This window comes from Centruroides sculpturatus, unplaced genomic scaffold (assembly GCF_000671375.1).
Source record: "Centruroides sculpturatus isolate CEXI.00-Female unplaced genomic scaffold, Cexi_2.0 scaffold1529, whole genome shotgun sequence".
NCBI lineage: Eukaryota > Metazoa > Arthropoda > Arachnida > Scorpiones > Buthidae > Centruroides > Centruroides sculpturatus.
In genome coordinates, this window is record NW_019385619.1 from 70437 (window position 1) to 89504 (window position 19068).

General features: G+C 32.6%; 1 protein-coding gene across 1 annotated transcript; it reads right to left on the reverse strand.

Moving 5' to 3' along the window:
• Positions 1–2: 2 nt before the first annotated feature.
• On the reverse strand, positions 3–17364 carry LOC111640665 (calmodulin-A-like). Its single transcript, XM_023386705.1, has 5 exons — positions 17226–17364; positions 7411–7444; positions 2692–2835; positions 1343–1585; positions 3–789 (listed from the first exon to the last, which is right to left on the reverse strand). Exons 1-5 carry the CDS (start codon positions 17226–17228, stop codon positions 758–760), a joined length of 456 nt encoding a protein of 151 aa, XP_023242473.1. The 5' UTR covers positions 17229–17364; the 3' UTR covers positions 3–757.
• Between the last annotated feature and the right edge of the window lie 1704 nt (positions 17365–19068).

Consider the following 19068-nt stretch of genomic DNA (forward strand, 5'->3'; position numbering starts at 1 on the left):
TTCAAACAGGAAAATACTTCTACACATCTAAAATTTCTTGTTTAGAAGAAAAAATTTTACTAAATGATCAAGAAAGTATTAAAAATCAAGTGTTTCGCCAAGTTTACTAGACATTATTTAGGAAGAAGTATGGTAGATCTATGCTTATACAACCTATTACTGGGAAGAAACCAACATAAAGTGAGGTTATACTGTAGTTAACACCTTCTTTTATAGAATATAATGAAAAGTGTTCAAAATGAAAAGGTAAAGTTTCAATTTTTTGTACAGAAACAATTAATATCAGCATTTATCTTCCACTTCTGTGCATTAAAACATTGTATTTTTAATAAAAATAAAAAATCATTTTACTCTCATTTTATAACATTACTTAAGAAATATTTTTTATTTCATTCTATCAAATATATATATCTACAAAAATCTACAAACCTGTCCTCAACAGCTCCTCATATATATATTTTTTTCAATGATATCAACTGAAATACACCAGCGTAGAATGTAAAATACATTCAAAACTTAATATTTTTTTGTTTTTATGTTACTGTTTCACTTTTCGTCTAGAAGTATTTTAATCATAAACCAATGTAAATGATTAAAAAAATTGTTTCGATTGATGAACGGTGTTTCTCTTAATCCATTCTTCGCTAAGTTAATTGGAACTCTACTGTTTCAATATAACAAAATGGACGATACTTGTACAAACTCTGGTCCTGAGTGTACACCATATACAAATTAAGGAAGGAAATATTGATTCTTCTCATTTGGCTGACGTCAGAATGGTAACAAATTCTGAAACAGAGGAAGTAATGTTTAAATTAGGTTCTATCATTGGTTCTACAGGATGTTCCATAATTCATGTACCATATGCTAATAGACAACCTGGGTTTTTGCCTCTGAATCTTTAGTGTTTACAAATGCATGACAGGCTGTAATCCATAATTCATGCACCACAGGCAAACTTTTGCCTTCTCGCACCTTTAGTGTCTGCAAGTGCATGTCAACTGTAATCCATAACAAATTGAAATTATTTGATTACCGTACTTTTCTGAATTTATGGGTGCAACAAGATGGCAATCACATTGAACATAACATCTGAACAGTGCTGGATTAAGCTTCTAACGGGCCCTGGATGAAATTTAAATTGGATCCCCCATTTAAATAAAGATGCTTCTAAAGAAATTTGAAATAATGTCAGTTAAAATTATTGTTATTGGTTAATCCGGCACTGCATCTGAACACCTATTTTGTTATGGTGTATTGCTTATGGGACACACTGTAGGATATTGAAATGACATTTTTGAATGGTAAAAGAAACAAATTAAATTTTAAAAATCTTATTTACCATCATAATTAACAAGACCATCTCCATCTAAGTCAGCTTCTTTGATCATGTCTTCTACTTCTTCATCTGTTAGTTTCTCCCCCAAGTTTGTCATTACGTGTCTTAATTCAGTTGCACTGATGAAACCGTCCCCATTTTTATCAAAAACACTAAAAGCTTCTTTTAGTTCTTCTTCGCTGTCAGTATCTTTCATTTTTTTAGACATCATATATAAAAATTCGTCAAATTCTATAGTTCCATTACCTGTAAGAGAATAAATAAAATTGCAGTATTTACCAAACCGTAGGCATGTGATACCCACAATGAGCATAATTATGGCTAGTACAACAGCTAGCCGTAAAGCAAGCCATCTATTTTATTGGCACTAAGAGAACCTTTTAATCATACCCATTGTGGGTTCGGCAGGTCCAAAATGTGGTGGCCAAGCGGTGAAGGACCATTTTCAGGACTAAGTCGAAGGCCACTTTCAGGACAGAATATGCCACCAGATGCAATGTGAGACTGATTGTAAGGGTGTAAGGGGATAGAAGAAAGAGAAATTGTTCGTGGCCTAGAGCTCAAAGACCAGGAAGAGTTCTTAATAATTAGCAAATTCTAAATCATGACCAATTTAAACTGAAGTAAAACTGGTAAAATTTAATATTCTTGTTTAATGAAGAGCCTTAATAAAAACAGATCTGGTTCCATTAGAAAAATCCTTCCCTACTTCTGTACTTGGTGTCCGAAAAGTTAAATAGACCCACTAGTGACCGAGTGGATAAAACCACTGAACACTGATAATTGTTGTCGTGGGTTTGTGTCTAGCCAACACGCTGGCCACTTGGAGTTTTCTGGGTTTTCTTTGCATTAGTAACACCTAAATAGTGGCCAATTTCCCTTAAGTCCTCTCGGGAGGACTTAAAGAAATCATCATGACAATTAAGACATTATAAATAGCTTAAAGAAACACATACGTCTGAATAAGACTAATCGGTTAAATCTTAAAATATGAAGATTAGACATTCTTTTTTTTTTTTGTACTTTCCATTATAAGGGCACTAAGAGGGCCTTATTTTTAGGCCTATCGTGGCCCATCTAGACCCACTGTTTGGTGTATTTTAAAGGAATATACATAAATAATGTTTACACTATAAATATAATGTAAATTATGTTTCAAAATATAAGATTTCAAGGTTTTAGAATGCAGTTTTAAGGGTTTGAGACATTGTTTTAAAAGTTTTAAATTCTTAACTGTATAATAAAAAATTATATAGGTTGAATAGTTAATAAATTACTGTATTAAATATGATTAATCCTTTATATTTTGTTATTTACATCAGTGTTTTAAAGGAAAAAAACAAGAAATTTACCATCTTGATCGACAATATGCACCATGTTCCTTAATTCCATTTCGGTTGGTCTTTGCCCCAAAGATCTCATGACAACTCCTAATTCTGCAGCAGTTATCATTCCATCAGAATCCTTATCAAACAACATAAATGCCTCTTTGAATTCTGTAAAAATAAATAAATAAATTCTTTGTTTAATTAACGAATTGGAATGTAAACGACGGAAGTCGCAGCATCCTTCAATTTTAATCTTATAAAACTGGAGTTGGAGGAATTCTACTCTGAAGTATAGTTTAATGATTCGTATTAAAGCAAATTTAATGGTTTAATCTTTAATATTAGCGCTATAATAATTGATTCTTCTATATTAAAGTGCTTCAATGGTTGAATCTTTCAAACTAAAGTGCTTCACTGGCTTAATCTTCAATACTAAAATATTTCATTGAATGGCCTCCATCCTGAAACCCTCTTCACTGGATTGTTCTTGCTGGATTTTTTTTTTAAATTTTGCAACTTATTGCTGAGTTTTTTAAAAAATTAGACCCTTCAATTACAGTTTCCTTGACGGATCTCAAGTCATGACCACAAGACAAATGGCCGTGATGGGCCTCAGTTAGAGAGGGCCATTTGGCTTCACTCTCAGAAATAAGCTAGTGCTCGGGAAGTTTAATGGATGAGGCTCTAACCTGCAACCTCCTAGCAAAGAAGCCCTAAGTTGTAGTACCTCTGGGCCTTTTGCTACATGGTTGCAGCTTACGCCTTCACGCAATTAAATGCAATTTATTATTGTTTGATGAGAGGAAAGAGTTTCATGCTAAAGCTAAGGCCGCAACATCAGTTTTGCAAGGGGGTGGCAAAATTTAGGTTTTAATGCATACGAGAGTGATAAAAATTAGCATTTCTTTCGGTAAATAGTAAAAGTAATCTGTTCTTGTTTGTTCTGTTGGTTTTATTTAATATTTTTATGGTTTTCGAAGGAGAGTGGACTCCACATTTATGCTTTGGGTTATTCATATGCACAGTAACATATTCCACATACATTTTTATGCACAGAAAGTAGATATTTTGTGTATAAAGTAAGATTTAAACACTTTAAACAGAGAGTTTAGAAGAAAAAAAAAACAGAATTTCTTTCAAAAAAACAACATGTAAGAGTCCAATTACCCTATTTCAGTTTCTCCTCTTGCTTTTTTTTTTTTAATCCCCTTCACAAAAATAACATAACTAGATTAATTTTAGACACAGTTTTTGGATGAAAAGACCTGCAATATGTAATGATATTTTATAATTAGCCTAAATAACTTACTGCTCTAAAAAACTAATTTATAAAAAAATACATATTTAGATCTGTTATGTTACTATATTTAACAATTCAGTCTCTTCAGAAAGTCATTAGAGAATGATCAATATTTTTTGTGCTTTATCACTAAATCATCTAAATTTAAAATATTAACATTACTAGGGTTGGAGCTGAATGTATGCAATTGAGACAAATAACATTACTTAAGTTTAATGTCACTTCTTTATTTCTTCTCCATGAATCCCAAGTCAAAATTCTTGATGCCTCCTCAATAGAAATGATTTGATTTGATGGAATAAGGCAACAAAACATAAGGGCAATCTGCCTCCAGATAGAACTTTTTATAAGACTAGTACTATTTATGTGTTAGACACATGATACAGAAAGCTTGGCACTTGTTTAGGTTTCCTTAAAGACCATTTTTATAAATCTCTCCACCCTATGGTCACTTAGAGGTTCTTCTATGGTTCAGCCAGGCCCACTAGGACACTTGTTTAAGTGTTAGATACGTGAAGAAAACTGGGTAACGCTTGAACCCTAAACAAACTATCAGTGTTCCTTGGTTTTTATTAGCAAGACCAATAATGGGAGCCTCAGCAAAAATCAATTGGACGATCAAAAGCATAAACTTTATAAGAAGAAAATCATAAAATACATTAACAATAAATATATAAAGTCAACACTGTACATGAGTCTGTACCGTACTGTACCATTTTTGAAAGACAGAATAACTTACAAAGCAAAGACAGTATGGTTCACTATGCAGCACTTCGGAAACGAAAGCGAATCTTTGTGTTCGAGGCCCTAGTACCACTCCCTTGCAATGTAACAATAACCTGCGTAACCATCCACCCACATAATTTAAGGAGAGAGTCCCTAACAGAAGTATAATACAGTAAAACCTGTCCAAAACGGAACCTGTATAAGACGGAAATCTGCAAAAAAAATTCTTCAATACGGAACGATTCCTGTTTATACAGGTTTTACTGCACTATTAAATCATTGAAACTAGCATAATGTTGATAGAAACCATAAAACAATTAGCATAAATATCCTAACAAAATTATCACAAACAAGCTAATTTAATTCCCATAAATATGGTAATTAAACGAATGATGTACAGTACAGTCGACCCCCCTATAATACTGTTGATTATTCCGTTTTATATGAATTCCATATTGTACGAGTCACTTAGATTTTACAAATACGTAAGCCGTTCACAGCCCGGCACACGTATTTGTAAAATCTAAGTGACTCGTACAACATGGAATTCATATAAAACGGAATAATCAACAGTATTATAGGGGGTCAACTGTAATTATAAATTTTAAAATGCTAATTTTAAAAAAAAAAAAATTAGCATTAAAACGAGATTTAAACCATTGGTTCTCTCAGAGGATCCAAGATGGCAATCCAAATAAGTAATCAATTACTGATTTTTTTATGGCAATTTTTTGGCTTCCTACAACGTAATTAACAAGAAAATCTTTCCATTTTAATAGATAAAAGAATTTTAGGGGGGTTGCAAAGCATTGCAAGTACAGTATATTCTAGGAAATATCGCGTTTCGCTCGATTGGCAACTGTCAGCATGCCAGTTCTTGATGGTTATTACATTTGGGCTAAATTTACCATTTCCTGGGTTAGAAGAAGAGACAGTAAAAAGCGTTATTAGAACAATCTCGGCCATCTGTTTCGCTGCTATTGACCGAAGCCAAGAAATTACGATGTTCCTCCTCCATTCTTTTTATTTTTCTATAACATTTGCAAGCTTACTTACCAGCTACTTGCTCTTCTGTCAGACCGTATTCCGTCTGTACAAAGAAAAAGAAAAAAAAAATAATGAATAACATTGCTTAATAATCTTTAAAATATCTTTTAAATATTAAAGATTATACAGTAAAACCTCCTCAAAACGGAAATCGCTTTACGCAGGTTTTTACTGTAATTTAAAATTCAATAGTTTTAACACTTAAATTATATTAAATTACATAAAATTTTCTATTTTAATGAACCACGAAGGCATAAAAAGGCCCGCGGGACGTAAAATCCTAAAGGTAAAAGGTTAAAAATTAGAAAAAACTGGAAGAAGAGGAGGAACTAAGAGCCTTTTTCGGACCGTTCGGGGGTTCAGCCAGGCCCACTAGGACACTTGTTTAAGTGTTAGATACGTGAAGAAAACTGGGTAACGCTTGAACCCTAAACAAACTATCAGTGTTCCTTGGTTTTTATTAGCAAGACCAATAATGGGAGCCTCAGCAAAAATCAATTGGACGATCAAAAGCATAAACTTTATAAGAAGAAAATCATAAAATACATTAACAATAAATATATAAAGTCAACACTGTACATGAGTCTGTACCGTACTGTACCATTTTTGAAAGACAGAATAACTTACAAAGCAAAGACAGTACGATGCACTATGCAGCACTTCGGAAACAAAAGCGAATCTTTGTGTTCGAGGCCCTAGTACCACTCCCTTGCAATGTAACAATAACCTGCGTAACCATCCACCCACATAATTTAAGGAGAGAGTCCCTAACAGAAGTATAATACAGTAAAACCTGTCCAAAACGGAACCTGTATAAGACGGAAATCTGCAAAAAAAATTCTTCAATACGGAACGATTCCTGTTTATACAGGTTTTACTGCACTATTAAATCATTGAAACTAGCATAATGTTGATAGAAACCATAAAACAATTAGCATAAATATCCTAACAAAATTATCACAAACAAGCTAATTTAATTCCCATAAATATGGTAATTAAACGAATGATGTACAGTACAGTCGACCCCCCTATAATACTGTTGATTATTCCGTTTTATATGAATTCCATATTGTACGAGTCACTTAGATTTTACAAATACGTAAGCCGTTCACAGCCCGGCACACGTATTTGTAAAATCTAAGTGACTCGTACAACATGGAATTCATATAAAACGGAATAATCAACAGTATTATAGGGGGTCAACTGTAATTATAAATTTTAAAATGCTAATTTTAAAAAAAAAAAAATTAGCATTAAAACGAGATTTAAACCATTGGTTCTCTCAGAGGATCCAAGATGGCAATCCAAATAAGTAATCAATTACTGATTTTTTTATGGCAATTTTTTGGCTTCCTACAACGTAATTAACAAGAAAATCTTTCCATTTTAATAGATAAAAGAATTTTAGGGGGGTTGCAAAGCATTGCAAGTACAGTATATTCTAGGAAATATCGCGTTTCGCTCGATTGGCAACTGTCAGCATGCCAGTTCTTGATGGTTATTACATTTGGGCTAAATTTACCATTTCCTGGGTTAGAAGAAGAGACAGTAAAAAGCGTTATTAGAACAATCTCGGCCATCTGTTTCGCTGCTATTGACCGAAGCCAAGAAATTACGATGTTCCTCCTCCATTCTTTTTATTTTTCTATAACATTTGCAAGCTTACTTACCAGCTACTTGCTCTTCTGTCAGACCGTATTCCGTCTGTACAAAGAAAAAGAAAAAACAAATAATGAATAACATTGCTTAATAATCTTTAAAATATCTTTTAAATATTAAAGATTATACAGTAAAACCTCCTCAAAACGGAAATCGCTTTACGCAGGTTTTTACTGTAATTTAAAATTCAATAGTTTTAACACTTAAATTATATTAAATTACATAAAATTTTCTATTTTAATGAACCACGAAGGCATAAAAAGGCCCGCGGGACGTAAAATCCTAAAGGTAAAAGGTTAAAAATTAGAAAAAACTGGAAGAAGAGGAGGAACTAAGAGCCTTTTTCGGACCTTTCGTAGGCCCACATTGGGTGATGAAGAACGAGGCCTTTTTATTAATATATAGAAGAGGCTTTTTTATTAATATATATACAAAAACAGAAGGATCTCTATAGATATAACAGAAAAATCTTAAAGATATTATCAGTACTCTTGTGGAGGAGGAGGAGGAGTGATAAATTCCTCACGTAAGGGTGAATGGCCTCATAATTACATTATATATAGAAATTCTTTGAATTTACATGAAATTGTTTGTTACTATTCTAGAATTTTAACTTCCTTACTGTTTCTAGTGGTAAAAATATATTAAATTTGGCTCGATAATTGCAATTAATTGTTCAATTTCTTGGAAATTCGCGTTAAAAACTATTTGCAATTTCTTTATTTAAAAAAAAAAATATATCCATGTTTAAGCTTAAGAAGAAAGGTAATTATGCATTTTTCTTCTCTTTTTTTTTAAAGAAAAAGAGTAATATTATTTTGGGAAGTTGGATTAATTCTTGGCAGTTATTCACATCTTTCTTATCACTTGTCACTAGAGTTCATTGATTTCAATTCCCGAAAAGAGAAGCTTACGTTAAAACGGGGTTTTAGAGAATTGATAAAGCTTATTTTTAAAGCGATTTTAATCAAAAAATACTTATAAGAAATGAATTAAATTAATAACATTTAGCCCACAGGCTTTTTCCATCGTGAAATAAGGCATTCGGGAGCCTGAAATTCTGAGGTTTTTAACTTTCCATACCCTTCTGTATATTAAAGAATCTATAATTACAGGGCTGCAATTTTCAAATTAACGAAAGACAGAAGAACTCTCAGCTTTATAATTACAGGTTCTTTCAATAGATCAACTTATAGGCCTCATATACTATGAGGGTAATCTTCCGTACATGAAATAAACTCGATCATTACGATGATTCGAGCTTCTTTGATCTATGGAGAAGGTCTGTTATCATCCCCAGAAAGCGTCAATCCTTTAATAATTTGATTTGTATACATTGATTGATCCGATGTTTCTATAGTTAGGTCGATTACATTGCATTAGATTGATGGATTCAGACAACTCAACCTATGGGCAATCTGCCAAGAGGAGGATGCTCCCGGAAGGACTTTCTATGGGAAACTGGCACTTATTTACACGTGAAAAAAAACCAAGAAAACTCCAGGTAGGTTAGTGCGACCAATTACTAGTGTCTAGCGGTATTATTCATTCGGTTAACTCCAGTTAAGAGCCCATCAATGAGTGGTCTAATGCCTAAATAATGGCCAGTTTCTCGCGGGAAAAAACCCCTTTCGAAAGGCAAATCGTCTTCGTGTTATGTCAACGTATAAATAAAGAGAAAATAGTCAATATAAACAACGTAGCATAATGTAAATGCAATACTACCAACATAGAAATGCAGCTGAAGTCTTATCTATGAGTACAATAAGACTGATTCATTGGTTCTAGTTACTACTTTTTTGTAAAATTAATAATACAGGTAAAAAGCTTCTTAATGTATATTTACATGAAATTACATTAAAGTTTTCATAATGTAATTTAATGCTGTGAATTTATACAGTCTTTACTCAACAAACAATTGATCATAATTATTTTTAACACCAGTAAACAGATAACTCTGTTTACAATTAGATTCTTTTTAGAGAAAATATTTGTTTTTACAAATGAAAAATAAAACTAAGTGAATCATTCTTAAAATAAACATAAATTTCCTAATAAAATAAAGTATGCAAACAACTAAACTAAACCATATCTCTCTTATAAAACAAAGACATAAATATAACACTCAATGCCACTTGTAGAAATGGCAGAGAAGAAATTCGGTGATTACGCTTCATTTTTCTGAATTAAAATTAATATTTTTAAAGTATTTTAACCCGAATATTGTTATTTTATATCCGCATCTTCATTAGTAAGTCATATATGCTACTTTATGTATAGAGAAACATTGTATAAACAGTATTTATGCAATGTTTCTAAGCATCTATACTTGTTCTGATTGAAAAATAATAATATATATAATTAACTAATAATATATTTACTTTTGAAGTAGACTTACTTATTTAATTTTGAAAAATCTCAAATGCTACAAAGCATAAAAAGAAATATCATCACTCCTCTTCAAGATATGAAGGAAAGTATCATCATTTTTACTAAATATATTATGTAAATGGTACACATAAATTACAAGTCACATTTTAAATTTGTATATAAATCATTTCCTCATAGGATATAAGAAAAAATAGCATCTCCCTCCAAACCTTTAGGAGAAGTATCACTACCTGTATCTGCAGAATACAAGAGATCCTTCCTCCTACACCAAATAATAATAGGTAATGTAAAATATCTCTGAGAATAGAATGAGGTACTAAGCTACATCTTATTCAGCTTATACATAAATCTAGCTCTGAGTATCACATCTCTAAGGTGTAAGAAGAAGTACCATTATCTCTCTATTGTGTAATGATATCATCACTTTCTCCAAGTTATAATGAGAAATATCATCACCCCATCTAAGAGGAGCTCTCATTACCTTTTCTAAGTATAACAGGAAATATCACCATTGTTTTTTTCCTAAGATATAAGGAATATCTCATGTTATATCTAATTTTCTCTTACAGTTTATGGAAGAAAAACTGAAGAATATCATCAATAACTTATCAAATGCCATATGATAAGATAGGAAGATGAAATGTTTCATCTTCATAACAAGTTTATAATATTGCTGATAAGATAATTAATTAAGGATCCTTGAATTTGTGACAGTATTTGTATGAATATTTTATATTAATACAATAATATTTTAATTAAATTTTTAAAAAAATAAGTTGAAAAAATAATAATTTATTTTTGTTAAAAGTAAATTATTTAACAAAACAGCTTACATGTGCAAAGACATTGCCAAAATGTTGTCAAAATATGATTATTTATTGGCAATAAAATATGCTATAAATATAACAATTATGCAAGCAATATTTTGCTTTATAAACTCACAAAAATAGCATATATAATAGAAATTTATAATAATTTCCAGGGAAAAAACACTCATCTTCTTCCTCAACTTTAATTTCTCTTCCTATATTAATTCACAAAATGCTTTATTTCCGAGAACGTAATCTCAATTTACTAAGCTAAACTAATGGAAAATGATGGCTCGCTTTACGACGAACGAATCTAATGTTTATAAAATAATTAAAATAACTATATATTTCTAAAAATTAAAATATAGAATACAATTTCCGAGTTAAAATACTCAATCTAGTTGGTAATTAAACATAATTCTTTATTAATCTATACGAAAATACAATCTCCGTTTTAGGATCTTTAACCGTCGTAATGCGAACCGTCATTTTCTACAAACTCAATGTCATAACTTACGTACTGTACGTTATTAGAAAAGACAATAACTAAAATAAAAATACGGTACTTTATACAGTTATAACAGTCAAATATTATACCGGTTATAAAGCGAATGATCGGTCGTAAAGCGGGGGTTTGCTGTTTAATTAGTGAATAGTAAAGTGTAGACATTGAACACTGGTCGTGGGTTCGCACCTCCCAACGAGCTGCTCACGTGTGAAGTTTTCCACATTTTCTTCACGTGTCTTGCTCCTAAATAGATGGGCCAATTTCCCATAGAAAGTACAGTACACCCAGACAGAGGCGCGTTATCCTATGGGCAAAAAGGGAAAGTGCCGCTGGAATACCCACAAGCAGTAGACCCAAAACCAACCTTTTAAGATAATATTTTCCCCCTAAAAATCAACATTGATCCCTAATTCAAATTTGTATGTGTCCTATAAAGCTATAATGCTCCACTGCACCCAGAGAGGTACCATCACCACCCCATGTGTTGCGTGCCTTATTCCATCAATCTGTAGGCATTTAATCTTACAATCTCAATTGTAAATTATATAAATATATACATTTTAATGAATATTTTAATCATACTTAAAATTAATTTTGGTATAAAGAGTNATCGATATTAGAGGAAGTAATTCATTATTTCACTGGAATATATTTTAATAAGCATTCTAGTAGGCAAGTTTTTATTAACTTTACGTAAATAGAAACGAGTTTAACTGATAAAATTTCGATAAAAAAAACTTAAAAATTAATTTAAAAATAAAAAAAATAACAATAATAAAACAAGAAAAAGAGCTTAAACCGGACAAGGTAAAAGTATAATTATTCAAAGTTGTATCACTAGATTTTTATGCCGACGTATTGATTTATTAAGATTAGAAGATGACAGGGTGTACTGTACTGTACGATTATATTTTTATAATGGTTTGTACGAGAATTCATAGATGGTAGCAGCGTACAGTATGAAAAATAATGGTAAAAAATTCCATTAATTTGAACTCCATTCGAATCAAATTCCGAAATTTTCCAGCGATAAGAATGACAGATAACATTTCGGCATTCTTGTATATATATATATACACACACACACACCAGTGTAATTTATACACATAAACTACTTTTTAAGGCCCTTCTACTTGTAAAGATTTATAATACTTTCGTGTGTTTTGACTTTCAGCTTTCATAAACAAGCACGTATTCGTTAAACACGACTTGATGAGATTTCTAGTCACACTTACGAAAGATAAAATGACATATTTAGGTCACTCACCTAAGAGGATTCTTCTTTATTTAATGGAGCAAAAATCTACAGGTGCTTGAAGAGTAGAAGAATATAATAATAATAATAATAAGAAAGAAAGAAGTTCTTTCAGAGGAAAGTTTTGCATACGTAGGTATATGATGTGTGTTGTTTCTGAATCAGATCTTTATGATAGTGATGATAGGCATAAAACAAAATAAAAATCCTACTATTTTCCTACGATTTTCACACCCAAATAACGCCCATGTCGTAAAGTTGAAAGCTTTAACGATCGTTTTGAAGACCCTCAAATCGTGACTTCTATAACCACTAAAATATTAATTTTAAACTTTAAAATTAATTATTAAACCTTAGGATCATGCCAATTTTTAAATACAAGGATATTCACTCCATCTGAAACTTGATAACTTCACTTTAAACAGATGATTTAGGCAAGTAATTATGATCTAGTTTGTTTATGTCTCTACTATTTATAGACATACAACTTTCATTTTATCCTATAAGGATAGTTAGTGTTGCACACGAGTCATACAATCGAAATACATGCAAAGAAAAAAAAAAGCCACCATTTTGACACCACAAACGTGAAAGTTCAATGGGATTTTCGTGTACGTTTTCAGATCGATATTCGACTTTTTTTTCTTTAAATTTATAGAAAATGGAACACTAATAATACAGAAAATGGAAAAATACATAGTTTGACCCTTATACCTTGTTGAATTTTATAAACAAACGAACGATCTGTATCGATTGTCCTATTTTCTAAGCGAGTTGCATGTATCATCAATTGACCTTGATGGAAGATATGATGAAGCACATGATACGAACGTACTTCAAAGTAATTATTGTAGACTGACAACTTGAATATAATAAAAGAGTTCTGTTTGCTTTAGTGTTCTGCCTGTCGATTAAATTTTACGTGTTTCGGTAACATAGACCTGAATCTTTTCATGCTTTTCGATTGTGTGTAAGATTTTATTAAGAATATTAGATTGTGGCTTAGTGAGCCCACAACATTAGTTGTTCCCCACCCCTCTGTTTGTCCCACTCCATCCTAGAACTTGTTGTTTCTTTCGTATTTACATATCTTATCACTCCTGCCTCTCTATTGCAGTGCTTACTCCTCATCTCATTCACTTTAATCGGTGTGTTGTTCCTTCGTATTATAAGCTGTGTCTCTTATCAAAGACCTCATATAAAGTTGACTATGATCTCTTCGGATACAACGTTTTTGCCATTATTCCGAGGTTCGACGGTAATTTAATGTTTTCTTTAGTTTCTCTTTGAGACACGTAAGTAGAATGCCACAGAAAATACTTGGAGGATCCAAAGTCCCAATGGATTCAGAATCCAGATCAGATGGAAGGCCAAGAATCAAATAAATGAATCGCATCAGGAAAATTGTTTGACACAACTTGGAGTTCCAGCTGTATTTGACGAAAGGGGAGGACTTCCTACGGAAAACTGGCCCCTGTTTAGATGTGTTACTAACATGAAGAAAACCTGAAAAACACGTGCGAATCCACGAGATGTTCCGTTCCCTGAACTACCCTCTACTTTTCCTACGTTTACCCTCTACTTTACCCTGTACTTTGCCTCTTGCACCCTATTGCATTGCGGAATGGACAGACTGTTGCAAAGGATTAAAACATTGTTACAGTCTGTCCATTCNATTTACATATCTTATCACTCCTGCCTCTCTATTGCAGTGCTTACTCCTCATCTCATTCACTTTAATCGGTGTGTTGTTCCTTCGTATTATAAGCTATGTCTCTTATCAAAGACCTCATATAAAGTTGACTATGATCTCTTCGGATACAACGTTTCTGCCATTATTCCGAGGGTCGACGGTAATTTAATGTTTTCTTTAGTTTCTCATTGAAACACGTAAGTAGAATGCCACAGGAAATACTTGGAGGATCCAAAGTCCCAAAGGATTCAGAACCCAGATCACATGGAAGGCCAAGAATCAAATAAATGAATCGCATCAGGAAAATTGTTTGACACAACTGGGTTTCCAGCTGTATTTGCCGAAAGAGGAGGACTTTCTACGAAAAACTGGCCCCTGTTTAGATGTGTTACTAACGTGAAGAAAACTTGAAAAACTCCACGTGCGAATCCACGAGATGTTCCGTTCCCTGAACTACCCTCTACTTTTCCTACGTTTACCCTCTACTTTACCCTCTACTTTGCCTCTTGCACCCTATTGCATTGCGGAATGGACAGACTGTTGCAAAGGAATGGACAGACTGTTGCAAAGGATTAAAACATTGTTACAGTCTGTCCATTCCGCAATGCAATAGGGTGCAAGAGGCAAATGAAAGTAGATCTACAAAAACAAGATTAATAACTTTCACTATTAAATTTTTTACTTAATATAGCCAAAGAGAACGTAGGATGCAACAATGTAAGCTTGAACTCTTCCTCATGTTTGTAGCATTGCTCTTGTAGCATTGCTCTGAAAGCACTGCAAGAACACTTCAAGAATCCATCACACTTCAAGGGTGTTGTGGGCTCTTGAAATGTAGTAGTTTATACAGTAGCTTTTCCAACTTCAAGACTTAATTAGTTCAAACCTCTGAACAACGGCCGCTGAAAGGAACACGAAAAATGGCCGTTATTCGGAGGTGATCCACTGTTTGCAGGTTATTTTTGTTTTCATAGATTTCCATGAATATACAATCTAATCTCTAAACAGAGTCCATTTTTATTTGCAAATGGCCTCTGTTTACAGATGCTCGTTAAGTCGAGATATATTGATTAGTAAATTTATTGAATGATTCGTTAAAAATTGTATAAAAATTAGCAACTAAATATATAATTATCAGCAAAAAATTTTTAATTGTTTTTAATAAATACAGGTTCTAACAGCAGGTAAACATTTAAATGGCTTTGATATACCCTGATCCTGATAAATATCTTCTTGATATCATTATCCTGATATCTAACAAGACGTTAGGATATTCAGGATTCGTCAGTATATGTTTAGTTTTCCTGATAAATTGCTAATATTTATCAGGAACTCTAATGGATTTTAATATCCTAATATCTTTAAGGATACCAGGATTATTTTTATAAACAGAATATTCTGATATTCCTGGTGTCTTGATGGATATCGAGATAATGATATTCATCATGATATTCGCCTGGTTCACGACAGCTTGCATTATATAATTTTCCATTCATCAGGATAATAGGATATTCATTAGGATGGATCCTGAAATGATAATTTTCCTTAGAAACTTTAAATTTTTAGTCCGGTTTACACAGGTTTTTCTATAATTCTTCCCAAAATTACGATGGAAAAGATTGGAAAAAAACGAGGGAATATAATAAGAAAAAAAGGAAAATTTGACTCATTTAGAGTGAATTTAACGATAAAATAAATTAAAATATTTATTTATTTATTTAAAGTAAACGATTTAATTCCTCGAACTTAAAGGCTCCGTACAAGAATAGAGTTGGATGATGTCGGAACTTTTTTCAACGAAATCTTACATCATCTCATTTGATGTTTTTAAATGTTGTCTTTTTGTAGAAAAGCGGCGATTCCGTTACCTCTAAAATCTATTTTGGTCCCATCGCCTTCCACCCCCATCTATCACCAAAATAGTTCAAGGCAAACGAAGGAGACAAACTCTCTACGAACTTTGTCGTATTGCACTCAATGACGCATCGCATCGTACGGATGATAACACTTTATTTATTACCAAACTTTAAATCAACAAGTAATACCAGAAAAGTATTAACTCCGTAGGAAGGATTGGAACACTGTAGGATGGTGCTCCACACCACACTAATAAGATGGGCATTGGATGTTCTCCACACTATCCAACATCACACACCAAATAATCACAATAGGCACGTATAAAATGTAATTAATACATCATATTAGCCTATAGACGTGTATACATTAAATCACACTAGCCTGAAGAGATATACCATCCAACAATACACCACACTAGTCTATAGAGGTAATATAATGTAAATAATACACCAAAGTAGCCTGTATACCATCCAAATAGCCTATACACTCGTATATAGTACACTAGACTATACAGGTAATACCACAGTACTCCACATTACTGTATACGAACAGATTTAGTACCACAAATAACACACCCATTCTCCTGTCTTGTGGAGTGTGTGAGAATAAACTTATTCTTTATCACTATCAATGAATGTTCTCACCATTAATTTAACCCGTACTCGACGTACAATCATCGTATAACCTGTTAAAAGTTACATTAAACCCGATAACACCACGATCGAAATTGGCGTGACTGATGATTTAATGGCACTTTGTCAAACATCGAGTTCGAAAAGGTCAATAGAACTAACTTCTAAGTTATATAACTGCCCACACGCATGTTTTTTGTAGGGAAGAAGACCATAAAAATGGTATTATTCCTTAGCTATTTTCAACAGAACCAACGAAAAATCAAAGTGCAGGCGACTGAAAGTCGCTGTACGTAAACAAAATATAACAAGTTAACAGTTTGTCGATCAGTCAATACAAGGAAAAGTTATCGACTTAACACGGAGAAAGCCAAAGTAAATGAGAAATTGTTTGAGTTTTCGCGTGTAAAAAAATCAATTTAATGTCGGAGAAGACTGAAAACTCTTCGTGGAACCAGATTCGAGTTTTCTTTGTAAAAAAAAAATATATCAAAATTTTTTTACAGTGTGAAAATTAACGTTACGCGGAGTTGAGTTTCTTAAGTATTAATTATTCTATCGATTTAAGTGATTAAGTCGGTTTCGAATGGAGAAATTCGAGAGCGCAACAGATGAGAAAAGGGATGAAAGTGGTTGAGTGAAAGTGGTTTGGGTGTGGAATATAGGAAATGGACAACTCACCATGTTTGCTGTTGGAGTAAGTTGAATTGGGAGCGAAACAAACTAATGATCGGGTTGCCAGGAAGGGAAACACATTGGAAAACAATTCAGTCGACGGCAGGGGTGAAGTCGACTTCGGCGACACTTACTCCAATTACTATACTAGCCGGCAATTTGCGGTGGCGACGCCTGGCGGACGAAGTCATTCGGTTGTTTGGAGCCATATGGCTCCGATCGTCCTGTTTTGCGTTCTGATTGATTCCGTCTTCCTTCTCCTTCTTATTGTAGGTGACCTTTACCCTATTCTTCTTTTCTTTTTTGTTCTAAATAATCCTGCCCTTCTTCCTTTCATCCTAAATGATACTGCTCTTCTTCCTTTCATCCTAAGCGATCCTGCCCTTCTTCCTTTCATTTTAAATGATCTTGTCTTCCTTCCGTTTATCCTAAATGATCGTCTACTTTTCCATTGCGTTCTAAATGATTCTCTCCTTTTTTCTTTCATCCTAAATGATGCTGCTCTTGTTCCTTTCATTCTAAATGATCCTCTCCTTCTCCATTTTGTTCTAAATGATCCTCTCCTTTTTTCTTTCATCCTAAATGATCTTTCCCTTCTTCCTTTCATCTTAAATGATCTTGCCTTCCCTCCGTTTATCCTAAATGATCCTGCTCTTTTTTCTTTCATCTTAAATAATCTTGCTCTTCAATTTAATGCGAAAGAATTTTGTTTTTTAATTACAGGTGATTTTTTTTAGATAATTAAAATTAATTTTTGCTCAAAAGACGGTGAAAATACTATTATAATGAATTTATTGATTAATGTTTTTTTGTTCGGGAAACCTGAAATATAAATTTATATGAAAAAGAAAAATTTCTTAGAAGACAATATATAGAAGAAAAATGTGTCTAACTAACACTTAAATGGAATTCTATTTAGGCTGAACCTTCACAAATAGCCTACAAAATTTAATGATTTATATAAAAAAAACATGATACAAAAATAGTATAAACGTATTTTATTGATTTTATTTAAGTATTGTTATTGCTTTCGAAGAGTGTTGAACCCAGATCAAAATAGACGTATACTGTTGCTTTTAATGCCTCAAATTCAAGATCAATTTAAATATAATGGCCTTAATGGGAAGAAAGAGGAGGGTCCACCTATTAGTTTTTCAGGTCTGAGTCCAGGAGGACAGGAAGACCTGTGGTCCTAAGCTGTATTATATAACAGACCCTTCACCTTCACCAAATAATGATACGTGTAAAAGCGTGAGGCCCTAAGCTGCAGCTTGTTTAGCTTACTTATAAAATCAGCCCCGAATCAAATGATCTAAATGGTCCTACTACCTCTTTGGGGAAGGACATGATTATTACTGAACCAATTCATAAATGTGAGGAATTTTTCCTTAATGGTTAGGCTCTCATGTTTATGAATGCCCCAATCTCAAACCCTATTGATTTGTTCTATAATGTAATTGGTTTTTACACCATGTAATCTGAAAGGCCTTCGCACTTTTAGGGCCTCAGAAGTGCATAAACTATTTCAAAATACTTAACAATTCGATTCAAGTAATTATTTAAATACAATCCAACGAGAAAACCTTCTGAAGTCACCTCTTTGAAGACATTCAGAGATGCTTCAAGTGTTCATTTTCACTTGGAGCATCTGTTAATTTGAAATTTTCATATATTTTATTCAAAAAGGATGCTCGTTTTATTGCAGGTATTATTTAATTTAAATATAATAATACCCAGATTAGAATAAATGTGTAAATTTTATAATAGAAAGCAAGATCTGACGTAATTTATTTTATTTATTAACATTACTTCGTATCAATCAATTTTATATTGTTAATGCAGAATACAA

Bases quoted from the DNA above. Each gene is read 5' to 3' on its own strand.
- LOC111640665 (XM_023386705.1), bottom strand. The intron at 2,836-7,410 runs GTAAGTAAGCTT...TTATTTTTACAG, and splicing joins GACAGAAGAGCAAGTAGCTG to AATTCAAAGAGGCATTTATG. The intron at 1,586-2,691 runs GTAAATTTCTTG...ATTCTCTTACAG, and splicing joins GCATATTGTCGATCAAGATG to GTAATGGAACTATAGAATTT.